This window comes from Carex rostrata, chromosome 14 (assembly GCF_964058835.1).
Source record: "Carex rostrata chromosome 14, lpCarRost1.2, whole genome shotgun sequence".
Lineage (NCBI taxonomy): Eukaryota > Viridiplantae > Streptophyta > Magnoliopsida > Poales > Cyperaceae > Carex > Carex rostrata.
Genome location: NC_135931.1, coordinates 3,716,986 through 3,730,220, shown reverse-complemented (window position 1 = coordinate 3,730,220; position 13,235 = coordinate 3,716,986). Strand labels below are relative to the sequence as shown.

The 13,235-nt window shown below is 35.1% G+C and overlaps 2 protein-coding genes across 3 annotated transcripts; one reads left to right on the top strand and one right to left on the bottom strand.

Moving 5' to 3' along the window:
- The first annotated feature begins 623 nt into the window (after window positions 1–623).
- Window positions 624–7,069, top strand: NSF (AAA-type ATPase family protein). Its single transcript, XM_078315468.1, has 20 exons — window positions 624–923; window positions 1,291–1,386; window positions 1,468–1,549; window positions 1,650–1,700; window positions 2,317–2,487; window positions 2,845–2,999; window positions 3,373–3,481; window positions 3,558–3,657; window positions 3,742–3,797; window positions 3,894–3,959; window positions 4,062–4,144; window positions 4,283–4,416; window positions 5,135–5,345; window positions 5,446–5,638; window positions 5,731–5,790; window positions 5,903–5,961; window positions 6,074–6,161; window positions 6,275–6,397; window positions 6,493–6,558; window positions 6,640–7,069. The coding sequence occupies exons 1-20, from the start codon at window positions 742–744 to the stop codon at window positions 6,787–6,789; spliced, it is 2,235 nt and encodes a 744-aa protein (XP_078171594.1). The 5' UTR covers window positions 624–741; the 3' UTR covers window positions 6,790–7,069.
- Window positions 7,070–7,209: 140 nt separating this feature from the next.
- EMB2394 (Ribosomal protein L6 family) lies at window positions 7,210–9,052 on the bottom strand. Of its 2 annotated transcripts, XR_013514927.1 has the most exons (4): window positions 8,918–9,052; window positions 8,213–8,494; window positions 7,346–7,767; window positions 7,210–7,276 (listed from the first exon to the last, which is right to left on the bottom strand). XR_013514927.1 is itself a non-coding variant. In XM_078315466.1 (3 exons), the coding sequence occupies exons 1-3, from the start codon at window positions 8,950–8,952 to the stop codon at window positions 7,431–7,433; spliced, it is 654 nt and encodes a 217-aa protein (XP_078171592.1). In that variant the 5' UTR covers window positions 8,953–9,052; the 3' UTR covers window positions 7,323–7,430. The 2 variants fall into 2 exon arrangements, 1 of the variants encoding a protein (XP_078171592.1); XM_078315466.1 differs by lacking the exon at window positions 7,210–7,276 and having other exon boundaries at window positions 7,323–7,767.
- Between the last annotated feature and the right edge of the window lie 4,183 nt (window positions 9,053–13,235).

The following is a 13,235-nucleotide window of genomic DNA, read 5'->3' as shown; positions in this document are numbered from 1 at the left end:
TGGAGGTTTTGACTTTCTAAATTTTAATATTTACGAGCGATTTTTCTTTCAAACTTTAAATATGCAACCTTCCATACAAAAGATACTGTTTTACCACTAGGTTAAGATTAGAAGGTGGTCCTTGATAACTGGATGATTTAAATTAATATTGTGTATTTTTAAATCCTAAAGGATTATTTTTTGGTTCCAAAATACATGACCAGAATACGGAGGAGAAATTGTTTAGTTTGTGAACTGGTTATTTTTCGTGTCCCTTCGACAACAGCCCCGTAAATGTAAACTCTGAGTGTTCTTTTTGAAAATCACAGACGTTCAAATACGTATTGCACGAATCTCAAAGCACAAATAAAACTGGCCCTCGCATTTTCCCCGAGCATGCACCGTATACGTCGGTCGCGCACTCGAAAGAAGGGACTAGGTAGTAAAAAAATAAGAAAGAAGGGGTCTTAAAGAAAAAAACGACCCGCCTTCGTGGCGAAGTTACCGTCAGATCACCTAAAGGAACTCAAATTTTGAGATTAGATCTTGACCGTCAGATCTGTTTTAGCACGACTTTTAAAGGAGAACAGTTCTCGAACTCGAGTTCATCTCCATTTATCACAAACCGGATCATTAATTTATCCCGAAATACTGGAGAGATCCTTTTGACCGTATTTTCTCCTCCCCTTGTTCCCTTTTAATTTCCTTCCCTCTGCTCCTCTCGATCGGATCCGGTCTTTCTTTCTCACTAGCCATCTAACCATGGCGAAGAGGTATGGATTTGACGGTGATGTCCCAACTATGGTGGTGGTGAGCACGCCAAGTCAGGATCTTGCACTCACAAATCTCGCGTATTGCTCCTTTGGCGATCTGAGAAGGTTCATGCTCCCTGGTACAAAGCTTGCTTATGCCTTGGTCGGAGATGCAGCCGTTCTCAGCCTCAGATATCCTTTGTTCAATCTCTTTTAGTTAGATATTTTACTTCGTTGATTTCCTGCATTTAAATTTTAAGATGCTTTACCACTACGAAGGGACTTGTATGAGAAGCTTTAATTTTGAATCTCGTTTAAAATTATATGAACGATCAACTGCGTTTTCATATGTCAAATGTACCATAAGTGAGAATTGTCTAGGAAAAAACAACCAGTTACTGAATCTGATATTATTGGATCAATGGTTAAAATTGAAACCTTTAGTTCACACATCAAGTTACATAACCAGGGTTACAATTGAGCATAGTGCTCTGTACCTTACTATTTGAATTAATTAGCTGTTGTACCCTCAAATATGTGAGCCTTAACTAAGGGATACGGCTCATGAGGCTATCAGGGATGGTCAGATAGCATTAAATGCCATTCAACGGCGCCAAGCTAAAGTCTCAGCTGGCGATTCTGTTTCTGTTACCAGGTAATACACCTTTTATACACCATTCTACATGCATTAGTATTTTCTTCATTTTTCAACTGTCTTAATCTTTATTTCTTTTAGTTTTGTTCCTCCTGAGAATTTCAACCTCGCTGTTCTTACCTTAGAGCTTGAGTTTGTTAAGAAGGGCAACCGAAATGAAGAAGTAAGTTTGTTCTCTCTCGTTGAATTTTTTTTTATTCATTTATTTGTTGAATTAATTAATGATATTAAGTTATTAAATGTATCTCTACTTGGCTTTGTAGTTAGATGCTGTTGTACTTGCACAACTCATTCGGAAAAGGTTCATTGACCAGGTAAGTAGAGGAAGTTGCTGGATTTTTTTTTTCACTAAGGATGTTAAAGTTTTTGCTGATCCATGTACAAGATCTACCAAGACAAAGATATTCCAACCTTGCTATTAAGCGCTAATCTAGCACACCCACTCAGCCAACAAAAATGGGCTATTAGTCACCCTCAATGAATTCATCGAAGGAAAAAAAATGGGGAGGTTGGGGTTGGTCCACAGCACACACACTCACACCATCACCACAGCTAAAAAGGAAAATTAGAAGAAAAAAATTGCAACAAATGCACTCATGCCGATGCTTTCAGCTAGGACCCCTATTGTCACGAAACCAGGCCCAGTTAACCCCCCATCTCTCTGTCTTCGAAAGGCACTTTTATTGTACCTTTACAGTGGAAACCTTATCATGGAATGACAAAGACTGTTGACATCTTTGTTTCTCTTAACTTGTAAAACAACCTAAAAGCAGTTCCTTTGTGAAATTCAAAAAAAGAAAAATAAAATAGGGCATTGAAATTGGGGAAGGGAGAAATGGAATAGGCAACCACTAAGGGAGAGTCTCCCCAAAGTTTGTGGTGAAATGCCATAGGAGTATAACTGTTAACATTTTTGTATTTTGTTTGTAGGTTATGACAACCGGTCAAAGAGCTTCATTCGAATTTCAAGGAACAAATTATATATTCACTGTAAATCAAGCTTTACTTGAAGGCCAAGAAAGTGCCACCCCTTTGGATCGAGGGCTCCTAACAAAAGAAACCTACTTTATTTTTGAGGCTACCCCAAACTCAGGAATTAAGGTTAGCTAACACCAAATCTGTCAGCTGTTGTTGTACATGAGTGTTACAGTGTGCCGTGAATATATTTTACCTGCATTGGTCTTATATTGTACATTCAGCACTCATGTCTTCAATTCCAGTGGTTCGTGGTCAAGTGTGATTTATATTGACCTTAATTGTCAATTTATACCCCAAAAGGCAGTCTCAATATAATCTAGTACTGATTTGAGAATGCTGCCTCCTTATTCACTTAAGGCTTTCTTTTTTCTTTTCTTTTTTGTGTTTCTTATGTTTAGTTCAGGTTGGTGATGTGTTTGCTTTGAACCTTATTTGTAAGATAGCATTAACATTGTGGTCTTTTTGGTCAAAATATTAAAGGTGGTAAATCAAAGGGAGGCGGCAAGTAGCAAGCTTTTCAAGCATAAAGAATTTAATTTAGAAAAGCTCGGTATTGGAGGTCTGGGCTCTGAATTCACCGATATCTTTCGAAGGGCTTTTGCCTCTAGGGTTTTCCCTCCCCATGTTGTTAATCGGTAATGAAATGACACAAAAAATAGTTACAGACTGTTAATTTTGTGTGTTCCTTTAAAGCATAATACATGCCGGCAAAATGGGAACTATGTAAAACATGAGAATTACAATGTCCCACGAAACCTGGAAAATATTTTTATATATCCACACTTTCCTCACTATTTCCCTGAAGATAAAAAAGGCTAAATGAGGGCTGTTTATACTTTTCGTGTTTTAGGTTTGATACTAGTTTTGCAGGGGTATACATTTTTGAGCTTTAGCACAAACATAACCTTAAACCTACAAATATATTATTGATTTGTAGGTTCAAGTTATACTGTTTGGTCTTTAATACTTTTCTTCTTAATGCTATTTTGGTTGGTTGTTTTTTGGTAGGTTGGGTATTAAGCATGTGAAAGGCATATTGCTCTATGGGCCTCCTGGTACAGGGAAGACTCTCATGGCTCGTCAGATAGGAAAATTGTTGAATGGAAAAGACCCAAAGGTACTAATTTTTCCACAGTTCTTGATTGATCTTTCTAAATATTGAAAGCTTGCTGATTACTTTGAAAATCATTTAGATTGTAAATGGGCCTGAAGTGCTCAGCAAATTTGTTGGAGAGACAGAAAAAAATGTGAGAGATTTGTTTGCTGATGCTGAAAATGACCAGAGGGCTAAAGGTATTTGCCATTTTGTCCATCTAAACCTTTTTTATGGTTTCCATTAGTCATGAAACTTTGATTCATTGTATGCCTTTTTTTCAGGTGATCAAAGTGAGCTCCATGTCATAATTTTTGATGAAATTGATGCTATTTGCAAGGTAGAGATGTCTTCTATATTCTCTCTTTCTCTAGGTTAATTTAAAGGGCAACTAGAAATACTTAACTCATGCTCATATCATGTTGTAATAATGTAGTCTAGAGGTTCAACAAGAGATGGCACAGGAGTACACGATAGCATAGTCAATCAGCTTCTAACAAAGGTACACCACAATCTCCCTCAGAAGGCTATATACTGAATGAAATTCTTTTTAACTGCATTTGGCTGAAAGTCTGAAACTGATCCAAGCTATTACATTTACTAGATAGATGGTGTCGAGTCACTGAACAATGTATTGCTTATTGGAATGACCAATAGGAAAGATCTTCTTGATGAAGCCTTACTCAGGTTACCTTTCTCTTTTTCACACACACACACTCTACTTTCTCCTGAATAAGGTTTGACTTTCACCTATTAGTATCTTTTCCATTATTTTGCTTGTTTATTAATCACTTACCCAGGCTCCATATATCTGGTTGTTTAAAGGCCAGGAAGGTTGGAGGTGCATATAGAGATAAATCTCCCAGATGAAAATGGTCGATTGCAAATTCTACAAATACATACCAACAAGATGAAAGAGAACTCCTTTCTTGCCCCTGATGTCAGTCTCCCTGAGCTTGGTACGTTATTGTTATTAAACCATGCGTCTTAATTCAAGGATCCTACTATTGACCTTTAGTACTGTTTTTGGTCCCCAGTTTTAGCTGTGTTACACCCAGAAATAAGTTGATGTTGCTCAGCACCAAATAAGTTATCTTAATTTTAACAACAACAACATAACTATATTTGTTTATTGAGTAGAACTAGGGTGTTCTTAAGCTCACCAAAGTGTTTGGTGAGCTTAACTCCAAAACCCATCAAATCTGTTTCAAATGACGAATCCGAACCGTTGAAACCCGCCTACCTTACGAGTGATGAGTCTACATGTGAAAATTTTAAACATTCGAATTAATTTAATATAAAGTCAAGCGGTCAAAAAAAGTTCAAAAAATGAATGCACTAAAATTAATTTATTAACCTTCTAATTTTGACCGATTGACTTTATACTAAACTAATTCGAATGTTTAAAAATTTCACATGTAGACGCATCACACGTAAGATAGGCAGGTTCCAACGGTTTGGATTCGTCATTTGAAATCGATTTGATGGGTTTTGGAGTTAAGTTCACCAAACACTTTGGTGAGCTTAAGAACACCCTAGTTCTACTCTTGTTTATTTATATTCTTCAGTTGCCTCTTGCTTCGTTGAGGCTTTACTGAGGGCTCAACTGATCAGTTTAAAAATCATCTTCATATGAATTTGAGTATGCTGAAATTGAGTTGTCCTTTTCAACTTTAGCGGCACGTACAAAGAACTACAGTGGAGCAGAACTGGAGGGAGTGGTCAAGAGCGCAGTGTCATATGCCCTAAATCGTCAGATCAGCATGGATGACCTCACCAAGCCATTGGATGAAGAGAGCATCAAGGTCACCATGGAGGATTTCTTAAATGCCCTTCACGAGATTCCTCCTGCCTTTGGTGCCTCCACAGGTGACCTTGAGAGATGCAGGTACACTTTTATCCTTGAGAGCTTTATTTTACAATGATGCCTGGGGTATGTGAAGTTGGATATTGAGTTGCGTGGCTTTGCAATGATTTACAATTTTCAGACTGAATGGCATAGTAGATTGCGGAGATAGGCATAAACACATATATGAGAGAGCCATGCTCCTGGTGGAGCAGGTTAGAGTCAGTAAGGGGAGCCCACTTGTCACTTGTCTATTGGAGGGCCCGTCTGGAAGTGGAAAATCGGCGATGGCTGGTACAATCGGCATCAATAGTGATTTCCCTTATGTTAAGATTGTGAGTTTTATGTTCCATACTTTTACTTAAATTGCAAAAGACAACATATTTGTTGTTGTTTAGTACTCATGTTTGGATCCATCTGGTTATAGATATCAGCTGAAACTATGATTGGCCTCAGCGAAGGTAGCAAGTGTGCACAAATTGTCAAGGTTTGAGACCATTCTCCTATTTTTAGAACTTTTTATTGCTTTATTTACCTTTTCTTCAATAAATACCCAAATACTAAGAGGTTAATATGGTTTATTCTGATGAATTATACAGGTCTTTGAGGATGCTTACAGATCCCAGCTTAGCATTATCATTCTTGACGACATTGAGAGGTAAGCTCACAAACACTTGAAAATTCCTTTATAATCTTTTTACATGCTCAAATGCTCTTTATAAGTTTCTCCATTTTTATTCAATGGTCTTTTGTATGGTTATTGCTTTTAGGTTGATTGAATATGTTGCTATTGGCCCTCGTTTCTCGAACTTGATTTCACAAACACTGTTGGTTCTTCTCAAGAGGCTTCCACCCAAAGTTAGTAAACACTACACCATGACCCACAAATTGATTGATTAATAATACATTCATGGTATGTATTTTATTTGTTAGTCTGTTATCTTATTACAATGTATTGTTTTTTTGTTCAGGGAAAGAATTTGTTTGTTATTGGTACAACCAGTGAGGTTGGCTTCCTGGAGTCCCTTGGTATTTGTGATGCATTTGCTATCACTTATCATGTTCCCAAGCTACGTCAAGCTGATGCCAAAAAGGTAAAAAGAGAAAGAAAAAGGAAGAAAAGTTAACTGAATAGATTACAAACCTAGTTAGACTGTATGTTGTTGTAATACTAAATTATCTCTTATAGGTATTGAAGCATCTCAACGTCTTTGCTGATTATGACATCGACGCTGCAGCTGAAGCAATCGATGATGTAAGTACCCTTTTCTGTTTTCGTATCTTCAGTGACCTTTTAAATGCTCCTTGTTCTCTAATGTCTGGTAATATGTTGTAGATGCCTATAAAGAAGGTATACATGCTAATTGAGATGGCAGCACAAGGATCACATCCGGGAGGTGCGGAAGCCATCTACTCCGGAGAGGCCAAAATTGATATCAATCGTTTCTTTGATATCTTGGGTGATGTTGTGTCCCTCCGTGTTTGAGAATACTAATCCGTACAGTTTTCAAGAGACGTATAGTTTGCTTTTGCTTTACATTATTTTTGTTGTGTTATCGAAATTATTCTTCCCAGCTCTTTTGATTTACACCTTGCAGTTTGATTAAGGTATAGGAGAGCTTATAAGCGATGTAGCAAGATGTGGTTTTATTGTCAGACCATGTTAGCTTTTTTTTTTATTATTTGTGAATTTTCAGGTAGTTGTTTCTTTAGTGATATGTTGATTTGATACTACGATTAAAGTAACTTGGTGTTATGAAAAAAAACTTGTTTATTTCTGAAACTAGACGATAAAGCAAATGAATTTTATGTACACCCTTTAGGTAACAATTGATCAGTTGCATAAAAATTAACAACAGGCTGCTAAAAAATGGTCTTTTGAATACCCTTCCTGAGGCCTTCAATAGAAATTGGAAACCGAAATTAGAAAGTGTTGGATTAGACAAGAAATGATTGTGCAACTCTCAAAACGGCTTATGGAATTTTGCAAATACATACACATGGCATGGGAGCCAAATGGAAAAAAGTAAATAACAATTAACTGAAAATAAAAGTGTAAAATCTAAATTCAAATAGCAGGATTCAAAAGAAATAAAATAACAAAAAGATACATACGGAGAACATTTTCTACTTTTTCTTTCCAGCTTTGCCTTCCTTCTTTCTCACAACCTCATCAGCATACCTTATTCCCTTCCCCTTGTAAGGCTCTGGAGGTCTCCATTTCCTTATTTTTGCTGCAAACTCTCCGATATGTTGTTTGTTGTATCCGCTCACAATAACCCTTGTGCTCTCTTCCACCTTCACTTGGAGGCCTTCTGGAACAGGCATTCTGACAGCATGAGAGAACCCAAGAAAAAGAACCAGATCATTGCCCTCCATCTGTGCACGGTACCCCACCCCAACAAGGAGAAGACGTTTTTCGAATCCCTTTGATACCCCCACCACCATGTTATCTATCAATGTCCTACATTTAGCAACAGAGTTTGATGATTGTGTGAATTTGGAGTTGGTCTAATGTTTTGCATTTTATTTGCCTCATCTAAATGATGACCAAAAAGGCCCTTCAGTTTCAGCATTGTACCAGTAAAACTGGAATATGGTCACTGCCAATGATTCGGTCTCTGACATTTTTATGGCATGTTTATGGTATTAGGTATATGACCTTGACACTACTTCTGATCTTTTTCCTCATTTACTTTCATTTAATCCTTTGCAATTGACCTATGCTTATTTGCAATAACCACTTATCGGCAAGTACCTACATAGGCATCACTGTCTAAATCAATTGCCAGTTGTCATCCAACATAAACATAAATGTCATAAACCAATATAAAAGACTACATCTACAGAAGATACAAATCTACAGAAGATACAATGCTAGTGAAAAAATAATAATTTTATCATTACACCTGAAAAGTCCATGCATCTCGTTTGCGCGTCTTGTCTCTACAGCTTTACGAATCCTCAGAACAGAATCATTTCTCTCTATTAAGAGATCGTTGGGATACGTCCTTGACAGCTCCCCAAGCGGGCCCTTGACACTAATGAACTGCCCATCAATTGTCAAGTTGACACTAGATGGGACTTGAATTGGCTTCTTACCAACCCTTGACTCTTTGCATTCGACTTTCGTTCTGAAGTAGCCGAATTTAGAAACGGATCTACGCGGCAAACAAATACCAGTCTGCAAGCTGTTTTCAGAAAAAAAAAAATTATTATTTGTTACATTTGATTACATATGACATACCAGAAGAATGCCATTTTCGATATATCATTTAGAGACAAAAGAGATTAATTTTTTTTTAGGAGGAAAATATTGACAATTATCATTGTTGTACCAAAATCTTGGTTTGGCAATTTAATCTAAGGTTGATAATACCGACAGGAACTCCAATTGCATTTTGAAAAAAAACAACTTTCCATCAAAATTTTCAATTCATATTACCAGAAAATTACTCCTGGTACAACATATATGCTGTTAACGACAGCACAGAATAAAAAGAAAGGAAGGAGTTTCCATGGAGTTAACCCAAATCCACCTCCGCGAAAGGAAAAACAAAACTGCGTATAGAAAGCTCAGTTGCAAATCCAGCGTATATAATAAGGAGGCGTACCCGGAGGGATTGATCGAGAGAGAGAGAGACGCCATGGCCTTTACAAACGCTGCTCCCGGTGGCCAAGAGAGCTAGAGTGCTCCCTTTATCTTTATTTTATCCTCAAAGTGTGAAGCTTCGTAGATTTGATGTCACTAGACAAAGAGGTGATAGTTGATACGGCCCATTTAGACACGGCCCAATTTGTCTATTCATTAGGCTGCACGGATTTGGGCCCATTAAAACATACGTGTAATCTCCCGAATTTATCTATTTATTTTGTTGTCGCAGATGGTAGGAAGTCTCAAAATTTGTTTGCAATTTTTAATAAGAAGAAGGGTAAATTTTTCTGGAGGTCATTAAATTTTTTCTTTTGTCCTGAATTATTTATTTAACTTTGATTTTTTTTCATTTGCAAAAAAAAATGTTTTTCTATAGCTACTAAATTTTTTATTCATTCTAATAAAGTCATCATATAACTTTTTCGTTTAAAATTTTAACGGAACATTCTCATTTCATTTAAAATACTAACGGAAAAGTTATATTTTATTAATTTTTTGAATGGAAAAATTATAGAGTGATTTAATTGGAACGAAATAAAAGTTCAATAACAATGAAAATACAAATCAAACTTGAATAACCAATATGTGAAAAGGAACAAAATTCACCCTAAGAAATAATATGGTAGGAAGTCTCAAGGGCTGTATCACTTACATATTACTTGGCTATGCTGAATTTTTTTTTAGTTAGCATTTCCAAAAATAAGAAATTCAGAGTTAATCTAACATGGACAAAAATTTCAATTTTAACAGGAACGCATACATTGTATACACACATATGCCAATATTTAATTGGGGGTAAGGTTTGGGTGCTATGGATAATATAAGGTTATTCGTGTTACGGTCTCAAATATCTATCGTATAAATTTCAAATTTCGATCAAAGTATCTTAGTAAATTGATTATATAGTAAACTCTTGTAGAATACTAATTTTTTTTTATTATTTGTTATGATTTATGAAAGATGGCAAAAAAATGACTTAAAAAAAAAGAAAATTGTCAATATTTCATATTATTTTTTGTCATCTTTCATAAATTATAAAAAATAGTAAAAATAATATAAAAAATAAAAATTGGTATTCTACAAGTTCATTTATAACTTATTTACTGAGTTACTTAAATCGAAGTTTAAAGTTTATACGATAGATTTTTTAGACCGTATCCTATCCATAGCGCCCAAACCTTACTCCATGCATTATATGCACAACATTTAATTGGTGTCACTGGGGGTGTTCATTGGATCCGGTTTATTCGGTTTTGAACCGAATCAAATTAGTTCGGTTCAAACGGTTCGGTTTTTTTGGTTTAATGATTCGGTCTGGTACTTTTTAAAACTGAATTATAATTTCGGTTCGGTTCGGTTTAAAAATTTTCAAAACCGAAATAATCGAACCGACCGAACTTTTATATATTATGAATTTGATCTGAACCGTCTCGGTTCCTTTCTTAATACTCAGGTATATTTCTTAATCAATTGCTCTAAATACTTCGGTTTATTTCTTAATACCCCGGTTTGTTTCTTAATATACTTCGGTTTATTATAAATCAATTGTTTTAAATAAACAAATTAATATATTTCGGTTTGAACCGAACAAACCGAAATGAAATTTTGGTTCGGTTGCAATGCTAATTCGGTTCGGTTCTATTTTTAAAACCGAATTATAACTTTAGTTTGTCTAGTTCGGTTCAGTTTCAACCGAACCGAACCGATGAACACCCCCAGTCGAAATGAAATCTGCTGAAATTCTCAATCCAACCATTTAAGTCTTTTCATACACGAATCTCAAAGCAGACATAATTGTATGCACAAATCACGAAATATATAGATGGTTGGATTGAGAATTTCAGGTTCCTGAAATCCCCATGAATTCCAGCAGATTTGAACTCCCCCTAGTCACACCTAGTATGCGTTCCCAATTAAATGGTGCTCTGGTCACCACCGCGTAGCGCAGATGGTAAAGACACTCCACTCTCTTTTGAGAGATGTGGGTTCGATCTCAGCCAAAGGCTGGAAGATGTGTGAGTGTGTGGGGCCTACGGACATATCTCAAAAAAAAAATTAAATGGTGCTCTGACATGGTTTGCATAGCCCTTTTTCTTCTTTTTTTTTTTTTTGGTACAAAAAAATAGTTAAACTTGGATGCTAAAGGCATCGAACTGCATGCTTGCTTGGTGGGTCGAACTTGGGAAGACTATGCAAATTTCTGTCTTACTCTCATAGTCTCATTATCTACTGACTATATTTCAAAAAACGAGCATGGGAGAAACAAAAATCTCGAGTAAATATGCAAAAAAAAAAAAAAAAAAAATTACATATGGATGCTCTGACACTGACATAGTCTAAATGGGGCTCCAACACAGAGACGTGTTCAAACTTGTCTCCATTTTTGTTTGAAGAAGACAATACACTTCCTCTCCATTTATTCGGTCAGAGAATTTTTACTTATAAAATATTTTAAAATAATATAGAATAATAGATGAATTGTCTTGAAGTTTTGATCTCATAGAAGAAAAAAAAATAGTTCCTTTAAACATTTTGTGGTATCAGATGGGTGATACGCTACGCTGAATCTTAAAAAGAAGGAAAAAAAGAAATTTCAGTTCCTTCATAATTGCTTAAAGATAATAAATTCATTTATTATTCTATATTATTTTTATAAAAAAGTTATAAATAAAGATTATTGCTGGGTGACAGGTAAGATTGTCCCAGAATGTATTTATTGAATGGCTCGATTTGAAAAGGATGCTTGATTATTGGCGCAAGCAAAGCTGGAAGTACAGAATCAATGCCATTTTCATAGATAAAATGGACCACATCTATTTTCTTTCGAGCAGGATGAGGTGTACACCGGTACACGTCGCTTTTGAGTTGCCAAAACAAAAAGGTTAACATTTAATGATCTCTGTTCTTTTGGGAGAGAGCGTTTTTTTTAGAAAAACCGTATCAATTGATAAAATTACTGTAATAGTTGAAGTTCTCTGCCAAGTTTTTGTCTTTTCAAAATGATAAAATTGCTATAGAAGTTTGAAAAGTAAAATTGCATTTAATCTATGAAAGTGGCATTTATTCCATACTAATCAATTGATCAAATTACTATAATAGTTGAAGTTCTCTACCAAGTTTTTCTTTTCTTTTAAAAAAAAAGATAAAATTGCTATAAAAGTTTGAAAAGTTTGAAAAAGATACCTGATTACGAAATCGTATCCTCTGCATTAAGTTAATGAATTTGGACCGTCCGATATGATTTAAATTCTGTGCTAATTAGATCCATACTAATATTAAAGGGCTCCTAAATTATAAGTTGTGACCGGATTGACTATGTTTAAAATCAGACGGCCGAGATGGGTTAACTCAAAATATGCTCTTTTGAGTTAATGCAGACGATGCGGATTACTGGGGATCCGGATCCCCTAAAGTAATATAATCTTTGGGTTTTGGATCGAGATTGTCTAATTCAAATTCGTTTCTTGAGATTATTTTCCAATTCGAATTTATCTCTCAGGATGTGCGCGCTCCACTTCAAATAAATTATTACTTATTCAAATCGGACAGTCCTAATTTAAAACTCAAAGATTAAGTTACTTCACTGAATCTGAACTCAATTACTGGCCCAAGCAAAGCTGGAAGCACAGCTAGTATGGAACAACACGTCTCTTTTGATTTGCCAAAACGAAAAGTTTAACATTTAATAATCTCTTTTCTTTTGAGAGAGCGTTTTTTTTTTAGAAAAACCGTGTCAGTTGATAAAATTACCATAATAGTTGAAGTTCTCTACCAATTTTTTTCCCTTTTCAAAAAGATAAAATTGCTATAAAAGTTTAAAAAGTAAAATTAAAAATAGAAGATAGAATAGACTACGGTACTTTGCAATATGCACATAAGTGCTATAGATTTTTATTTTTATTTTTAAAATTCAAATAGCTGATTTAAGTCGTTTAATACGATCTTCGTATGAAAATTTAATAGAAGTCTAAATTATATATTTTTTTTATATAAATAGAAAAATACTTGATATAAAAAAAATTGAACTATCCTAACTCCTAAGGTAATGATTTTTTACTTATTTTAAAAAATGGTAAAAATATTATAAAAATGACAAATTTGATCGGTTAGTATATTTTTATATGAATATCACATTAAACGGTTCAGATCGATTGTTTCAATTTTATAAACTTAATTCCCAACACTACACATTTCAAAGTACCGTAGCCACACCGTAATAAATATAATATTTATAATTTAAATCAGGTGCTTAGGCACAATTCAGAGGTGGAGGTAGT

Bases quoted from the DNA above. Each gene is read 5' to 3' on its own strand.
- NSF (XM_078315468.1), top strand. From the start codon at position 742: ATGGCGAAGAGGTATGGATTTGACGGTGATGTCCCAACTATGGTGGTG. The intron at 924-1,290 runs ATATCCTTTGTT...ACTAAGGGATAC, and splicing joins GCAGCCGTTCTCAGCCTCAG to GGCTCATGAGGCTATCAGGG. The intron at 5,791-5,902 runs GTTTGAGACCAT...TGAATTATACAG, and splicing joins AGTGTGCACAAATTGTCAAG to GTCTTTGAGGATGCTTACAG.
- EMB2394 (XM_078315466.1), bottom strand. From the start codon at position 8,952: ATGGCGTCTCTCTCTCTCTCGATCAATCCCTCCGG. The intron at 8,495-8,917 runs GTACGCCTCCTT...TTCTGAAAACAG, and splicing joins CTCTCGATCAATCCCTCCGG to CTTGCAGACTGGTATTTGTT. The intron at 7,768-8,212 runs GTGTAATGATAA...TGCTAAATGTAG, and splicing joins GAGATGCATGGACTTTTCAG to GACATTGATAGATAACATGG.